At 40.0% G+C, this 18,211-nt stretch overlaps 1 protein-coding gene across 3 annotated transcripts; it reads right to left on the bottom strand.

Annotated features, from left to right (window-relative positions):
* Nucleotides 1-3,272: 3,272 nt before the first annotated feature.
* ppie (peptidylprolyl isomerase E (cyclophilin E)) lies at nt 3,273-13,480 on the bottom strand. Of its 3 annotated transcripts, none has more exons than XM_002941652.4 (10): nt 13,371-13,480; nt 12,965-13,063; nt 11,337-11,380; nt 10,850-10,876; nt 9,137-9,218; nt 8,949-9,049; nt 8,643-8,766; nt 6,032-6,217; nt 3,846-3,988; nt 3,273-3,440 (listed from the first exon to the last, which is right to left on the bottom strand). In XM_002941652.4, exons 1-10 carry the CDS (start codon nt 13,399-13,401, stop codon nt 3,372-3,374), a joined length of 906 nt encoding a protein of 301 aa, XP_002941698.1. In that variant the 5' UTR covers nt 13,402-13,480; the 3' UTR covers nt 3,273-3,371. The 3 variants fall into 3 exon arrangements, with proteins under 3 accessions (XP_002941698.1, XP_004911677.1, XP_004911676.2); XM_004911620.4 differs by having other exon boundaries at nt 13,379-13,402; XM_004911619.4 differs by lacking the exon at nt 13,371-13,480 and adding an exon at nt 13,154-13,268.
* Between the last annotated feature and the right edge of the window lie 4,731 nt (nt 13,481-18,211).

Raw genomic sequence — 18,211 nt, 5'->3', positions numbered from 1 at the left:
CCTTTTGATTTCACGTCTTAATAAGGCTTAGGGGCACATTTACTAACCTACGAACGGGCCGAATGCGTCCGATTGCGTTTTTTCGTAATGATCGGTATTTTGCGTTTTTTCCGGAAATTATCGCGACTTTTTCGTTACCAATACGATTTGCGCGAAAAAACGCGAGTTTTTCGTAGCCATTCCGAAAGTTGTGCAAAATCTGCCGATTTTTTCGTAGCGTTAAAACTTGCGCGAAAAGTCACGATTTTTTCGTAGAGTTAAAACTTGCGCGAAACGCCGCGCCTTTTAAGTTTTAACGCTACGAAAAAAGCGCCAGATTTTGCGCAACTTTCGGAATGGCTACGAAAAACTTGCGTTTTTTCACGCAAGTCGTAATGGCTACGAAAAACTCGCGTTTTTTCGCGCAAATCGTATTGGTAACGAAAAATTTGGATTCGAATTCGTGTCTTAGTAAATCAGCCCCTAAGTCTGTTACCCCCACATCTGAGTGGGGGGATGTGATCAGCATGGGCTGAAACTAGGCAAGTTTATGTCCAGCTTTCACAATTTGCTTTGAAATTGGTTGTTCTGCTTTTTCTGTAGAGTGCTGATCTAATTACGTATCTGTGATTGTTCTTCCTCTCAGATAGTAGCGGAAGCTATCCCCATGTATGCCAGTCCACAGGGGCACCATGCCATATATACACCAGATAAGAGCTTGTGCATGCTAGTCTGTGCTATATATGGGATTTCCGTCCTGAATGGGAACAGAAATACTGGGACATGTTGTTGCATGTTAAACATCCAGAGCATCTGTAACATCAATTTTTATGATGGGAACGTTTTGGCCTTGGAACTGTCCACTAGTAGTAAGTCCTTGACCACTAATAGAGCCTATAGATTCTAGTGCAGCTATAAACCAGGTCTCTTAAACTGAGTGAAAAGCAGTAAAGAATCTATCTTCATAGTTGGACTGAGCCAGCGGGACACCAGAAAAAAACCCAGTGGTCTCCCGCCTACCCAGACCTGATCCCCATCTTCCCTCCATTCTGGACCTCTGTTCCATATTACACTTAAATTCATATAGAGAATCTACAAAGCTCTGCCACATCATAAACAGATTGCCAGTATATCTCTTATAAAGTAAAATGGGCCCCCACCAATGCTGTGAAGTACCTGTTTTAATAATTTGCCATTCAGAGATTAGCAAAGGATGTTCACAAAGTTTGACCCCATAGCGGAACCCAGTATTTGTAGATCAAACGACTCATGCAGCATTAGCCTTAAAAGAGTGTTTCACCTTTAATTTAACTTTTAATATGTCCAATGGAATGGCCAGTTCTAAGCAACTTTTCAATTGGTCTTCATTTTTTATCTTTTATAGCTTTTTACTTTGCCATTCTCCTCTGAATCTTTCCAGCTTTAATATGGGGGTCCCTGACCCCAGCAGCCAAAAAACTTTTGTTCTGTGAGGCTACAATTTTATCACTATTGTGTCAATGTTAGGTGTTTGACCTTTGTCTTAGATCAGTGCTGTCCAACTTCTGCAGTGCCGAGGGCCAGAATTTCTCTTGCATACATGGTGGAGGGCTGCTAATGGAAGCCAGTTTTGAACACTCCCCCTTTAAACCAAACCCACTTCAAACCACACCCATTTTATCACAATGGTGGTAGTGCAGCAAAAACCCAAATGCTTCGTCCTCACTGCAGGGATATCAACCATCATTCATATGTGAAAGAATTATATTATGTCATATTAAGACGTACCCTTAAATCCATATGCCTCCTCCTCCCCTGTGGATAGCACAGCAACCCCCAGCATATAATTACACACCTTAGGGATCTTTTTTAAGAATTGCTATTTCCAACTGCTAACAAACTCCCACAACAAACCCCTGCCAGGTTCAACCCCCACAGGCAGCATAGGGTAGGCAGAGTATGGCACACACAGGCAGCACTCTGTATGCCCTATGCTGCCTGTGTGTGCCATACTCTGCCTGCCCTATGCTGCCTGTGTGTGCCATACTCTGCCCTTACCCTGCCTGTGTGTGCCATACTCTGCCCTACCCTGCCTGTGTGTGCCATGCTCTGCCAGCCCTACCCTGCCTGTGTGTGCCATGCTCTGCCCTACCCTGCCTGTGTGTGCCATACTCTGTCTGACCTATGCTGGCTATGTGCCATACTCTGCCTACTCTATGCTGCCTACACAGGGGCAGCATAGGTCAGGCAGTACATACAATGTCGGAGATGTGAACAGGTGAACAATATGGGTGATTACAGCCACAGCAGGGGGGTAAACAATGCAGAGATTAAAAAGTGTGAACAGTACAGGGGATTACATCCAATACTTATGACCTTCCTTTCACTTAAGGCACTGGCACATGGGAAGATTTGTCAACCTGTAGTAATCTGTAATGTATTTTACTTAAAGAAATCCGAAGGTAAGTGAAAGAAAATGTATTTTTGTATTTTTATGTGTAAAAATTTAATTACTTTAATATAAATAAAACTTCCCAAAAAACTCAGAGTATAAGATGCGCTCAGGAGGAAGCCAGAAGTGGTGAAACACGTCAGCAGTGAGAGAGGACACGGAGAGGAGCTGAACCCAGGAACAACACTGCAGGAAGTGAACAGGGAAAGAAAAAGGAGCAGCCACCTGATCCATACCAGTGACTCTTCATACGCGCATCCTATACTCTGTGAGTGTATTGGGAAGTTTTATTTGTATTAAAGTAATTTACACATAAATTGTGTTTTTACACATATGGCGTATGCATTTATCCCACAGTAAGTGCACAGAAGGGGAAGGGAAATGGAAAACTCGTGGAATTAACCTAAAGTTACTAAAGTTGGAAATTTACCTATGTGAAGTGGTTCCTAATACTGCCTGAAATTAAGAGGTGGGAAAGCAGAGGTATAAGTAAAAGTTATCACTGGTGTTAAAAAGCACATGGGAGTGCACATTGTGAAGTAATAACAGTATTACACTATATTTTTCTTTTCCTCATAAGACCTCATTGCCAAGTCTAAAGCAGAAAAGGGCACTTTGGAGTATTTTATGTAAAGAAGATATCAGGAGGTTTCAAGTAAGCACATTAATGTCTGACAAATTTAGGGAAATGCTTGGATCAGACCCTGCGACTGCTGAAGATCCTATGACTGCTGCTATGCTATGAGTTTGGCCAAAGTTAAAAGGGAAACAAGAAATATATTTCTTTGTTGACATAATTTCTGTCACAGTGATAATGTGATACTCAAAGAAATGCTGTATACTCCGAGGAAAGCTCATACAACATGGTACAAAAAGAGGATTTATTTAAACAGGGGAAAATATACAAATTGCAATTTGTAAACAAACAGGAAAAGTTGCCAGCAATCAGATCCTAGAGCTGTCACACATACTCCCCACAGTCTGATATGATGACCTTTTGTTTTGGCTTTCCATCCTTGCCACCTTGTGCCTTTTAAAATAAAATAAAAAGTTAGAAGCACAATATTCACATAATAATTCTCAGTGTGTGTGAACCATTAGATGTTAGTACTGCTGTGCCATATTTTACTACTTGTGATGTCTAATATTTATCAGAACTTTGTACAAATACTTGAAATAATGATTGATGGAAATGTAGTAAATGGTAATAGTATAACAGCCATAGGAAATAGTGGGATTAGGTAGTAGTTTTAGTGATTATTTGGGTACAGATATGTTACAGCTGCACCAGAATTAATTATGAGTTTATAAATGGGAAAAAGCCAGTAAAATTGTTAAAATCTACAAACTACAACCACACTACTCTGAGAAAGTGACTGGATTATCTCACTGCTCACATATAAAGACCATCTGAGATGAAGTCCAATTTATTTACCTCTATCTGCCTCACAACATCCATCCCCTCCATCACTTCCCCGAACACCACATGTTTCCCATCAAGCCAATCTGTTTTGTCGCATGTGATGAAGAACTGAGATCCATTTGTGTTGGCACCAGAATTCGCCATGGACAACAATCCTGAGAGGAAAATCAAAACAGTAGTGATTAAGTGCTATGTAAATCTCATCCCCACACTACTAGGTAAAATGCACGTGAATGACCACACTCTTACTTTATCTCCTCATTAAAGTCCCTCAGAAATTCACAATACACAGCTGTGTTAACAAATAACTAGCAAAAACATACACAAGGAAATGATTACAATATACCCTATAACAACATTCAGACAGTCTATAATTAATGAGTTTACTGACAGATGCACCTTATTACAGGAGATCTGTTCCTTCGTTTTACCAGCGACTAGGTGACAGTCTACCCATCAAAGCATCTATTTTTAAGGCTGGGCTAGTAGGTTATTGCAGAATGATACATTGTATATATTTATAAATGATTAAGGTGATTAATCTAGGATTCATTCAAGACTAAGAGCTCTGAGGGGTCTTTTGTGTATATGGAAGTATATGCACAAAAAATAAATTCTTTAGGCTCACAGTAATTAGCAGCACTAAATATAACTTTTATTCTAAGCAAATAATACATGCACAGAACAGTAAAGGAGACCACACACAAGCTGATTTTTTTTTTTTTAGGTTACCCACCCAACTGCCCCATAGTGGGATACTGTGTAACTTAACCACACACATAGATGACTAAATTGCAATGATATGTTATTCTGCCAACAGGCCTGTATAAGCAGATCTCAAAAGGACAAGAAGGAAATGAAAGCATCATAAGGCAAGACAAAATGGACAGGGAAATCTGACAAGAGGGACCTCTTGACATTTGGTCCCTCCAGAGGGACCAATACCTAAAGCAGTGGTCAGGTAAACTGGTCAGACTACAAATTCATATTGCTTCATGTATGGTCACCCACAGGCTCATGACCATCACTGAGGTCCTCTCAGGAAGAATGACAGGGAACCCTGCTAACCATGTGAAGGCAGAGACTGCAGGTGTTTGGTCTGCTTAGCTGGTCTGGTTCACCTTTATAGACGACAATGAGATAATGTGCGTATTTTTTAGGCTGCTGAACATCTAAAGCACCATAAAAAAAACAACATTGCCACCTCATAGCTGCAATTATGCAAAAAAAACACTGCACTCTGGATAAAATAAAAAAAAGCAGACTTTCACTCAAAATTTCACTTAGCACTATAACAATGTATTTACTGTATAAAGTTGTTTGGATGTAGGAATATTGGTCACTGTACCATGTTAACGCACACATTTTGTACGTGTGTGTATGTCCCATGAGTGCTCTGTGTTCTATAGCCAACATAATCGAAACTGCCTGACACAGCATGTACAGAAGATGGTTTTCATCCCCAAAATGCACATTACAGCATTTTAGTAACCACGTCTTTGTGCAGTGTTAGGTCATAAAGGTTGCCCTGTTTCAATGCCTGATAATAGTAAATGGAAAGCCCCCTATCAGAAGTTGTGACATGGTTTTTCCTGACAGCAGCATCTATATGATTTGCCACCCAGGTCACAAAAGGATTACACAAACTTGCTTTTTGTGACGAAACCCCCCCCTCCCCCAACATTTTTTCCCAAATGTTTTATTTCTGCTGGTGTATTTATTCAAAACTGCAACATGCACCAGCAGCCTAATGGTAAGCATTTACAGGGCATACAAATCACCTCTGTGAAAAATTGCATTCTCCACATGTAACAAAACACCTAAAAATACAGAAATATGCATTTTGTTTTTACAAATACATCGTCAAATTGTTTAAACACAATTCAGTTAAGGTGCCATGACAAGGGGAACTCCTGCCATGAGGCAAGGTGGCAACAGGTTATCAGGGGCATCAAAAACCACCCCTGGCAAATTTATTTTTTATGGATTTATGAACTCTAATCTCACTGGTGTACAGGTAAAAATACTAATGAGTGTACCAGCACAAATGGAAGAGGCTAGATTTTGTTTCAATAAAATGTCTGAAACAGGAGACCATTGAGAATGAAAAGCACTGTTCGTGCAAAACCTGACATATACTACTCTTTAAAACATCCAGTTAGCAGTTTCCATTTTCCTGGTCATTAGGAATAGGTTACCTGGGCCAGTGTGCTTTAAAATAAAGTTTTCATCATCAAACTTTCTACCATAAATGGATTTCCCTCCAGTGCCATTGTGGTTGGTAAAGTCTCCAGCCTGTAACATGAACTGTGGGATGATTCTGTGAAAACTGCTGCCTTTATATCCAAATCCCTTTTCATGGTTGCACAGACAGCGGAAATTCTCTGTGAATTAAAGGAGAGATTGTCTTAGTTATTAACATACAAGAAGCTAAACTTTTTTTGTATTAAATAAATTATATCATACATCATGTGTAAACCCCAGAGTGGTTATGTTCTTAATGTGCTATAGGTTTATAATCTTCTGCTCTTTGTTTTCATAATACATAACTGAGCAGGGCCCAAACTGATGGTAGGCAGAAGAGGTGAAACTGGGGGAAGGACACCTTAGACACATATCCCTGCGGCCTTTTCTGTGGTCCTATTAGCACACTTAGCACTTTCAGCGGTGAGCAACTTGGTTTTGTGGTGAAAGGGTCAAGTATGGCTGTGGGGGATTTTTATTGTTGAATTGGTTGTTGGGCTTGCTGTGGGGGTGCTGTTGGTGAGTCAGGGGCGGCCAAATAGGTGCCCTTGCCTTGGACATCTCTATCTTTGGGAATGACTCTGTGGCTGAAATTTCCCCAGTTTGCTCTAGTCAAACCACATGGTTCTGCTGTGAGTTGAGAGAGATTTTACTTAGAAGTGGGAGGGGAATGGAACACAAAGATGACTTTTGTCCAATACTAAAAGGCCTATAAATACATCCTGCAATTACAACCGGGTTCTTCTAATTTTCTATGAAGTTTCATCTGAAACAGAATACTCTAATCTCCCACAAAGATACATTCAATTATAAATGCTATATTCCTAGAAAGAGTATGTGGGAGAGCTACAAACCTTGCACGAAAAACCATCTGCAATAAATTTGTTGGTTTGAATTTGGCTCAATTACACAAGGTTTTATTTCATTATGACATCAGGAGCTCAAATTGTAAGGGGGAGGGGAAATAGTTTTCTTATAAAATTCTATTCGGTTGCAGGTGCAATTACAGTGTCAGCACATTTTTCTAAATTTAAATTGCTTATTAACCTTACCCATGGAAGTGAAGAACACTGTATAGTTAGTGTTAAGAAAACAACCCCCAGAAAAGTGAGCTTGTAAGAAAACATGTGCAGCACCGCTTACAAGTCCGTAGGAGAGAGTGTACAGAGTATGTTAGGAGAGATGTCATTTAAACATTTAAAAGAGAGGAAAAAAAAAATAAAAAGAATGGTGGCGATTGGGAGGAAGGTTTTATTTAAAATGTTACTATTACTAAACACTTTAATAAAAAATAGGTTGCAAACAATCACATGCTCAGTTTGACCTCCATTTCGCTCAGTATTAAGTCTTCAGCTTGATACTGAGCTAAATGGTTCGTACGCTAGTTTCGTATGATATCCGTCAACTCGATCGGCACCATTGAAGGCCCCTGAGCACAATCTACGTTCAGGGCTGAATTGGCAGAAGGAGGTCGAATTTCTATTGTTTCTATCTCCATATCTGATAATTCAGCCCTGAATGTCAGTGGATGAAAGATCGAAATTGCTACATGTATGGCCACCTTAAGTCTAAATCTCAGTTTGAAAAATACCCAGGACCGACCTTTATATGACGATGATCAGGGCAAAATTAAAGAGAGTTATATGGATATTCAATTCTACAGTGTATGGAGCTGCAGACACTAGTTTTCTATGGTATAAAGCTGGGCCTATCCTACGTGCTGACTAGTTCCAAACAAACATGGATTACATACAAGAGAGGCCATTATGCCCAAATTCACAGAAAGCTGGGGGATCCTACATATATTAGGTTGCACTATTGACCGCAAGGTGAAGCAAGGTAGACCAGAGCACAGATAAACCTCTATGCAGGGGGATTATCTGTGCATTTGGTAATCTTATTACGTACCAAACACTGAGTAGCTTCAATGTCCCTGTTTATCCCAAGAAGCCTTTTTTTGTGAGTAGCCATATAGTATGTTCAGCCCAAATTTTATTCACTGAAATCACACTAAACAAGGGTGTATTTGCTGATCACTATTATTACCAGGCAATTCAGTCTTATAAAAGTGACTGATATTATTCTTTTACAGTGCCCAAGGGGATTCACCTCCTATTGATACCAACAGCAATTGACACTTGATGGATAGCATGCATTTGGACTGTTGCTACAAGCAGCAGTGAGAACAACACTACATAGGATAGAAGATTAAAAAGTAAATAATACTGTGTAAGAAATTTCCGTCACACCCAATCTTAGGACATAAGAGATAGAAAAGCTAGCAGGGCACAAAGAAGGATCTATTGTTGAGCTTATCCACACAGCTTACAATTAACATAAAACTATGAGGCTGATTTACAAACATAGATGATAAACTGCACAACTGTAGTAGCTAATAGCAACCAATCTTTGCTTTTATTTTCTAACTTGTAATACACAGTTCAAAACAAATTGGTTGCTACTGGCAAGCTCACTTTACCACCTATATTCTTGTAAATCAGTTCTTATATGCATAAGAAATAATAACTAAGAGCCAAAGCAACCCAAACGTTTGGAAACACACACCTACTGTCATTGGAACAATATCGGCTCTCAGCAGGAATCGAATTCGTCCAGCAGGCTTGTTCCCAATTTTGATGTCCATGTAGACTTGTGGATTTGCTCGAACTTTTTTAGGAGGCGGTTCTCCCTGTTACAAAACAGCCACAACACAACTGAATGTGAAAAAATGCCCTTTTGCATTTATGTGCATTTGAAGTACCAGAGAGGCTGCAATTATAAAATGTTCCCACTTTTTTTTTTTTTTTTTTTTTTTTTTTACAGATGTTTTGACTATTTGCCTTTCACCTCATTTGCACAAAATCCATATACCTCTTGTGTTACAGGTTTTGGGGCTTCCACCCCTTCGCCTTCTTCATTCTCTTCCAGTGTTTTTCCAGAGAATTTCTTCAGCCAGTCATCATCAGACCATACTACAATGAAGACAGTAAAATTACATACATAGCATGAAATTTCACAGGTTTTCACTGCATCTTGCACCTTCCTAATAACCAACCTACCAGCCTTGGATGACCCTTCTTTTAATCGCATAGGCTTTGCCAGGTTGACACGAATTGTTCTACCAAACAGTTCTGATTCATTCTGCAAATTCAAAAATGTTGAATTTTAAATTAAGAAATTCAAAAGGTACAAAAAAAGTAAATTCTGCAAGCTTTTATGATACTAAGACCCATTTAGGGTTTTTACCTCTGTCAACACTGCCTATTTACTAATTTCTTGCAAATACCAGCAACATTTAAGTAGGTGAATATGCTTTAAGTACATTTATAAAAACCTATTTGTCCAACATCTGGATTTGATGTAGTAATAGTCTTTTTTTGTACAAAAATACATTTTATTGTATAGGTGTGCTGAGTGCCATACATCAAATTTGGCCCCTCCTGTATCACTATAAAGCCCAAAGGTAATCAAATTTTGGGGGATACCTTGACGGAGGAACCCAAATAAGTGGATAGCAGATGCAACCTGAAATTAGGATGAAATTGAGGGTACGTGCTGGCCTTCAAACTGTTTGGATCCTTATCCTGAAGCCCATTATCCAGAAAGATCTGAAGTACAGGAAGGCCATCTCCCTTGATTTTAAGTTTTTAAAAAACATTTTCCTGTTTCTCCGTAATAATAAGCCATGTTGGAGTGTTGGCTAAGGTAAGTATCAATGGGCAGGGGGCGACTTTGAAAGGACTTTTGTCCAGAAATACTTTGGTGCTTCAACTCTTTAGTAATATTTACATGATCTTATGGATTTTTATAGGAACGTGTCAGTATTGCTTTAAAGTATGTTGATCCAAATTACTCAAGGTAATGTATTTCTACGCAGCTTGCATGTTGGGCCAAAAGGTCTAAAAAATAACTATTATAGGATACTATGGGTTTGATTTACTAATACATCTGCTAATTTGTTACACGGCAGTTACCCAGAGCAACTAATACTATCTTTACTTTTTAATTTGAAACAGGCTGGTCAAAATGAATTGCTAATTGTTTGCTGTGTGTAACTTGACCAGTGCTATTTAACTCTAGCAATTTAACAAAGTCTTATGTACATATTTACATTTTTTTGCTGTGCAAATTTAGCTTTATAGATAAAGGAAATTCATTTTGGCATTTAACTGCCAATACATTTGCCACATTAGTGCCACCTAGAACACCATATTTATTCTTACCATACCTGAGTAAAGATCCCTAGAAGCTTTCTCTGTTTGTTTAAGATAGCAGCTGCCATTTTAAGTAGCTTCCTACTTGCAGCGCTAGCTGTTGTAGCTCAGATTACACATTCCTAAAGGGTGGGGGTAGTTTAATGCATTCTTATGAACAAAGAAGAGAGGAGAGAGCAGACTCTGGCCCAGGAATGAAGGATTTTTCTGAGAGAGGAAGTCAGATACCCAAGAACATGTTCACAAAAAAGGAGACAAGAAATCCTGTGTTTCTTTTGATAGAAGACCCAGTGTAGATTTTTTGGTAGTGCTTATGGCTGTATTTACATAGAACTTTGGTAAATCTTACTTAGTACTTACCTTTGCTTCTCCAGCTTATTTATATAAAATGCATTAGACAAACTTCTAAAGCAAGTGATGGTTAACATAAATTGATATGTATATTAAGTATTAAATTACAGAATTGATGCTTTGGGACTTGCTAGCATTTCTACAAGTAAGACAGTATAAAAGGCCTAAGCACAAATTAAGTGAATAAACTACATAACCAACTCTTACCATGTTATCAATTGCAGCAGCTGCATCCTGGAAAATGGAAAAAATGCAACATTAAACAAAGATACATTCAATTGAAATAAATAATATATATTGGGCGCTGACATTGTTGGAATTCAATGTTCATCTGGGAGAAATTAGTTTGGCATACCTGACACTTTGGGCTGAACATAGCTACAGCTATCCTAAGCGAGGCCAACTGATAAAAATTGTTTCTATGTATATATAATATACATTCGTGACAATTCAGATAACATTTATGAACGTTTTTACATAAACCCAATACTTATATATTTTATTTCCTTGTAAAACCTGATTGTCCGTGTGTGAGGCACTAATTACTGGCATGTGCAATAATAGCTGCAAATCAGGCAAAAATTCTGAATTGATCCCCAGAATGAATTGCCAGAACCCCATCTCCCTCATGCACCCTAAGGGAAGAAATAGAGGATAAAGAATCCACCTTGTATAAGTTATTTTGATAACTGACCTCTGGAAGCTCAAACTCCACAAATGCAAATCCTCTGTGTTTTTCTATAAGAAAATAAGACCACCAACCATTAATACCCATACAAAATGTTGTAAACATAATTCTTTCTCAGGAGAAGCAGGAACACAGAAATCATACTAGAATGATGAACATTTAATATCAGAGAAAATATGGACAGATAAAATAACCCACAGCATCCACCCATAATTCATGGGTATGGGATAATGGATCTTTCAATAACTTGGATAACCATACTTTAAGTACACTAAAATCATTTAAACATTTAATAAACCCAATAATTTTTAATTATTTCATTAAAATGGGAGTCTATAGGAGATGGCCTTCCCGTTTCAGGATAACAGGTTTCTGGATAACAGATCTCATAGCTCTACAAATATTTGTGGTTCGTGTTATTTCTTAACCATACATGGCAAAGCCTGAAAGTGAAATTAAGACTGATATCAACTTCCTGGTTCTTACGAGTTGATAAACTCAAATTACCAGTACAATGAGATGCCCTCTATACAAACACCTACCTCCTTTCCCCAGCTGCAGTCTTTGTTAGGCTTTGAGATAAGGGGCAGCTCATTATACAGAAGGCTTATCGCTGAACTGGTAAATTGTTTTAAGAATGTAAGAATTGTGAAGCTAGAATTACTCTTGCATTCAGTTACAATATGTATTTTGAAATGTGCTTGTAATGGGTAGCTTAAAGGGGATATGTTGTGTAAGAAACAAGAATGTGCCAGTGCATTATACTCCTCTAGATATAGAAGAAATGTGCTTTAAAAGTTTTTTAATGAACTTTTATTGAAAATTTCTCCAAAAACTGTGCTGGTTCTGCCCATTTGTTCCTTGCTGCTGCCTCCTTTGCCAGGTCGTGCTGACTGCTGCCAGCTACCCTGCACACTGCATTGTAGCTTAGGAACCAATCAGCAGCTAGGCTGAGCTGATAGGGAACTGAAGCCTATCTTTGCCTGTGTGACTGCAGGGCTGTGATTTGCTGTCCCGCTCCTACTGTGCTTGTGGCAGGGACCATTAGGACACACCAACCCCTCATTTGAAACATGGACAGGGACTTTAGTGGAGCTATGGGGAGATCCAATAAAGGGGTTGTTTTAAAGATAATTATAAACTTTAGCTTAGAGTGAAACAATATAAATAATTTTTGCCTACAAGACTGAGGGATTTACAGTCATGTTACATATCTTCCTTAAACAGTGCCTGTGACCAAAATATTTCAACAGGTGCACTATACATGTCACGCCCATAAGGCCAGTTTGTAATATACTACCTTAGTGGATTTATGCATATTTAATATAGCATCATAGCTAAACTTGTCATAGCTGCAATACCTCTAAAAATAGCCAGTCTCTATAAAAATACATCATTTAACACAGCTTTTTCATGAAAGCTATACTTCGCTAGTAGTATGTGCCACTAGATATTTTCACACAGAAAAGTTGTAATTTTAATTACAAAAGTTCACCCTCGAATGAGAAATGTCACTCACACACAAACCCAGTTGCGAGACAGGCAGAAAAAGAAACTGGTGTAAATTAGATATGTGTATATAAATCCCCATGATCTTAAAATGAGCATAGTGGTGCATTAAGTTCCATACTTACCTGTTTCATAGTCTAGAGGTATCTGAATATCAGTAATATCGCCAAAAGGAATAAAAGCTGCATGCAGGATTTTTTCATCCACCTCCTCTGCAAGCCCGCCTGTTAATCACATGAATGAACAAGTTTTAGAACAGAAATTACAGCAGGAAAAGTTAAACAAAACATTTTAAAGACACTTCTCGCACTAACAAGCCCCCGTAGTCAGGAAAATATCGTGCAGCTCGGTGCCCGGATTAACAGATGGGGGTTGCAGCCCCACTATCCACGTGAACATGGCTGTCTCTCATGGCTTCTCTAGGTATTGCTACAAATAGCAGCAAAATGCTAAAGATTGCGCTCCATTTATTTTGCACTACTAACCCCGTACCTCTAAAAGAAGAAAATGCAAATGTAAAAAAGTACTAACCCACGTACAAAACTCTCTTAGTAGCCGCCATATTGCTGACGCTAACCTTTACCCTATGACCCTTACGTCACAACGTCAGCCTTCCTCCTCTAGGAAAGCGTAAATACGATGTAGACTAAACCACGGAACTCTATTGACAATGCGGGTTAAACGGATTGAATTCTAGTGGGCATTACTAATCCGTGGTATACAGGTAACGGGAAATCTAAACTCTGCTTTTGTTACCTGATGTACTCAAATACTTGTCGCCATTCGTCGGTTGCAGACATTTTGTTGGTTACAGCAGGCAGCAGATGGCGTTGGTTACATAAAAAAATAATAATATTATATATTGTCCTTTGATGGCCATTTCTAAAGTCCCGAAAATGGGAGACGTTTGGAGACCTGGCATTCTGCATCTGTAAGGCGGAGAGCTACATCTTCTGGCCTTAGAGAATAATGCTATGATGAATTTATCTGGGAGGCGTCACCCCTGGTGAACAGAACTCCGCAGCGCTTTACAGAGAGTCTGCATCATTCACTTCATCATCATTCACTTTATCAGTCACTGGCCCAGAACAGTTTAAGGTCCCTATCACATATTGTAGAGACAATTTAATCCTAAAGTAATTACATGCTGGTATGTTTATGTTTTTTATGTGGGAGTATACTCAGGACTCAGCAGAAGGCAGCACTGCTACCCACTGAGCCACCATGCTGCCTGGGCACCTGAATACAGGGCTGCTCCTGCCAGGAGGCAATGTGAGAACCTTGCTGTAGGCAGCAGTGAGTGGGCATGTACCAGGGGTGGCAAAAAGCCACCTCAGGTAACTTTGAGCTGCATTTCTAAAAATGGAGATTGAGCTCATCTAGTGCAGAGAGTGATATTCGATTGGGGGGGTCAGTGACCTCCATTTGATATAGTGATGCTGCCCCCCCAGGACCTGCTCCAATGCTGAAGAGGTAAACGCAGAGGGGGGGCGGCACAGCAGCCTTAAGATCGCTGCTGCCTGAATAGAAAACTTCTTTAAAGGTGCCCGTACAAGGGCAGATTTAAGCTGCTGATTTGGGTCCTTAAGACGGACTCAGCAGCTTATCTGCCTGTGTATAGGGCCCTCTGACAGGCCTCTCCGACCAATTTCTGGCCTAAGATTGGCCAGATTTCAGTTGGACATGCTTGATTTTTAGTCATATCACTCTCACTTTTCCTATCCCCTTCATTGCAATGCGATCATTTGACCCAAGGGCCAAATGGTCATTGTCATGTTGGAGCAGTAAGGCTCCATAGATTTTAAATTTTCAATTTCAGTCTGGTTGAAATCCACATTTGAGGGAAACCCTTCCCAGTAGGGGGTAATTCACAAATATCCCTTAAAGACACAACCAGGACTGTGGAAGGTGACAACATAAACAACTTCATCAGACAATGCGGGATCAGCCCGTTGGGGCAGGAAGCTGGGGTCTTTGATCTGTTTATCAAAGAGAGGCAAAGTGTGGGCCTAGGAACAGCAGGGGGGGACAGCATACAGAAAATATGGATTATAGAAATGGATCCATATCTCCGCTGCTTTAAGGTCCACATCATCATAAATCACATAGGATTTATGAGGAGGCCCCAGGCTTCCCAATGGTACCAAACAGGGGCGGCCTATACCCGCCAGTTAGGAGAAATGGGTTCTGGGGGACTGGGACATGAGATCCCCCTCATGTTTGGTATCATTTCGATCGCCCACATATGGGTTAAAACAATTCCCTACTTTCATAATAATATTGAGTACTGGTAAGTGCCAATATTATATGACAAGAAACTGGCATGAGAAGTACAGCTCTCTAAAGAGGGTGGGTGGGGACCACCCAAAGGGGTCATGTGACCAGTTCCTGGGCACTCCCTCCTCATGCATAAGGTAATGAGGGAGGGGCCCAGCGGGGAATAAAAGCACGCATGCCCAGATATTCTTTAGTTCATTCTGGAGGCCGCAACTTATGTTGGGGGATGGGCTCAGGACTTTCAACCTCTTGCCTCAGAGGGCACAGGATATTTGGTAACGTACTTAGGATTTCTCTGTGTTTTTATCCCCGTTTATTTTATTGACTGTTTTGCATGTATGTTTCTCTTTTGTAACATCTTTTTAAAACTGCACTGTTTACCCTGGTAATATTAAATATAAAATTTAATAAGTTTAGTCCTTTGGCTTTATATCAATTCCCACGTACCTCGTATGACTTCTCAGGCCTAGGTGTATTAACTATTTGGTGTGTGTATGTGTATTGGGTAGAGGGCAGATTCTGTGTAGGTGCTAATTAACTAGTGGGCTGCCAGCAGGGGGGTAGGTTTGACTGTAATTTTAACCCTGTGGCTGCTAGTGTGCTGTTAAATTAGTGAGAACTAACCCTAACTGCAGTAAGAAAGTTTGTGTATGAAATATTTGGGTAATTGGGTTTCTATCGCCTGTTAATGATAGATGGTGGCAGCGAATAGTTGTATTTGGGGCGGTGGTTTGTTTGGGGGTGCTTGATGTTAGTCTAACCTGGGTGAAAGGTGACTGCGTGTAACCCCTTGTTCCCCGTCCCGGTGTCAGGCGCGTCTGTGAGTGGCATGTTCCTGAGTCATATTCACACAATATTGCCCAACCATGTATGGCCCCTTAAGGCTCTCTTGCATAGGGAGGGGGGGCCATAGGGTTAAATCTCTTACAAGTGGCAGTTTTTCTGGCGCATCATTCATATTTTGATACTACACTTTAAGGCTAATGCCACACGTGGCGTTTTTACGCTGCGTATTTTCTCAGCCTAAAAACGCTGCACAAGCCACACAGCCCCTGACTATGGAGTTTTTCAGCCTAGTACTGGTGACGTAACAAATCCCATTTCCATGGTGCTAATAGTGCAAAATAGTAAAAAACGCAGCGTATTTCCGCTAGGTCTGGCAGCTGCCTTTGTGTATACATAGGAATAGCTTGCTGTGCAAATACTGGCGTATTTCGGCAAACGCTTGAAAAATCCATGGTAAGGCGTTTTCTAGCGTATTTACGCATTGTGTGGTTTGCTTCGAGTCTATTCAAGTTTTTTCTATGGATGATGATATTGTGCATTTTTCAGCCGCCGAGAGAATTAGAAAATACACAACGTAAAAACGCCACGTGTGGCATCAGCCGCCGCGTATGCCATCCCACCGGCGATTACCATTTTCGCCGGTGGGATGTCATATCGGGGAGTTTAGTCACCCGCAACAAGGGAGATTTGTAGCGGGCTACTAAACTCCCTTGTGTACCAGAGCCCTTATAGTTTGTCCTACATAGAGGGAGCCACATTCATACTGTAGACAGTAAACCACATATTGTGTTTGACATGTTATGTAAGTCTCAATTTTGTATTCTTTATCCTTATGCTTACTTTTTATATTATCACTGTATTTAAATAACTTGCAACATTTAGGGCTCTGGCACGGGGAGATTAGTCGCCCGCGACAAATCTCCCTTGTCACGGGCGACTAATCTCCCCGAACTACCATCCCACTGGCGAAAATGTAAGTCGCCGGTGGGATGGCACACGCTGCGCAGGCGATTTCGGCAAAACGCCGAACTTGCCTCGCGAGTCGCCTGCGACAAATATCCCTTGTCACGGGCGACTAATCTCCCCGTGTGCCAGAGCCCTTACACACAAAAGAAAAAACCTTCTCCAAATCATTTCATTCCTTTCATTTTACTTTCCTTTAGTCTGTTACGGGCTACAGTGCCTGCTCTTGACTTAGCCTTTCGGACTTACCACACCTGGTTTGATATCCAACTTCTTTAACACTGGATCTGCCTGTAGAATATTCCAGTTTCTTTTAATAGTTTTACAAATTTGTTTATATTGTACACCAAAATCTAGGAATCTAGGACACATCTTATTTCTTTTTTCTTACCTGTTATATTAGTTATTTTCTTTCCAAACAGTTTGAGCCAATAAATGGTTGTTTGTTTCACTGTTACATTTGTTAATTTTTGATCTTAAAGGAATACAGTAATGGGTTTTTTTCAAAACACATCAGTTAATAGAGCTTCTCCAGTAGAATGCTGCATTGAAATCAGTTTCAAAACCAGATTTTTTTTTTTAGATTTAATTTTAAAAGAATTTGCATGGGGCTAGCCATATTCTTAATTTCCTTGGGTGCCACAGCCATGTGACCTGTGCTCTGATAAACTTCAGTACTGCTGAGCTGCAAGTTGTTGTGATGTCACGCCCCTCCCAGCAGCCGAACAATGGGAAGGTACCAAGGACTGGGGCCCACCATGAAACCTTTCCTATGTAACAACTTTTGTGGGAAGCATCTTCCAGAAATGCATATGGTCCCAAAGGAAATAATGGGTTGTGGGGCTCTGCTTGTTTGTTTTCCAACAAACACCACAAAAAGGCCACCAGTTTGAGGGTAGTCCTGTCACACATTTTTTGGGCAGCTGTTGAGTCGTAGCAAGAGAGCTTTGCAATGAACCCACGGGTACCTTTAAAGCAAGCCTAATATAATGGAGCTGTAAGTGGACAATTCTGGATTGTTGTAAACTACTAGTCACCAGCTCAAGATAACAAAGATTTCTCCTGCACTGGCTTTTCCAAAATGCAGAGCTTTCTTGCTAAGATATAATATAGATGTAACTTTTTTTAGAGTGTTTCTAGCTAATTTACCATAATATGTGGTCAGCTGTTTTTGTAATACCCTTGGATTAATTTACCCCAACAGTGGCCAAGGCACTATCTAATAATGTGTTTCCTCTATATATTAAGGACTACCAGGTGAACCAGTCTGTTCTGGGTTAAAAAAAAATTTAACTTGTTTTGTGGAAAACCCTGCTGGGAACAGAGTTAAATACCTGATCCCTGGG

Source organism: Xenopus tropicalis, chromosome 2 (genome assembly GCF_000004195.4).
Source record: "Xenopus tropicalis strain Nigerian chromosome 2, UCB_Xtro_10.0, whole genome shotgun sequence".
In the NCBI taxonomy this organism is placed as follows: Eukaryota; Metazoa; Chordata; class Amphibia; order Anura; family Pipidae; genus Xenopus; species Xenopus tropicalis.
Note: the sequence above shows the minus strand (reverse complement) of the source record. Positions and strands in the feature narration are given on the sequence as shown.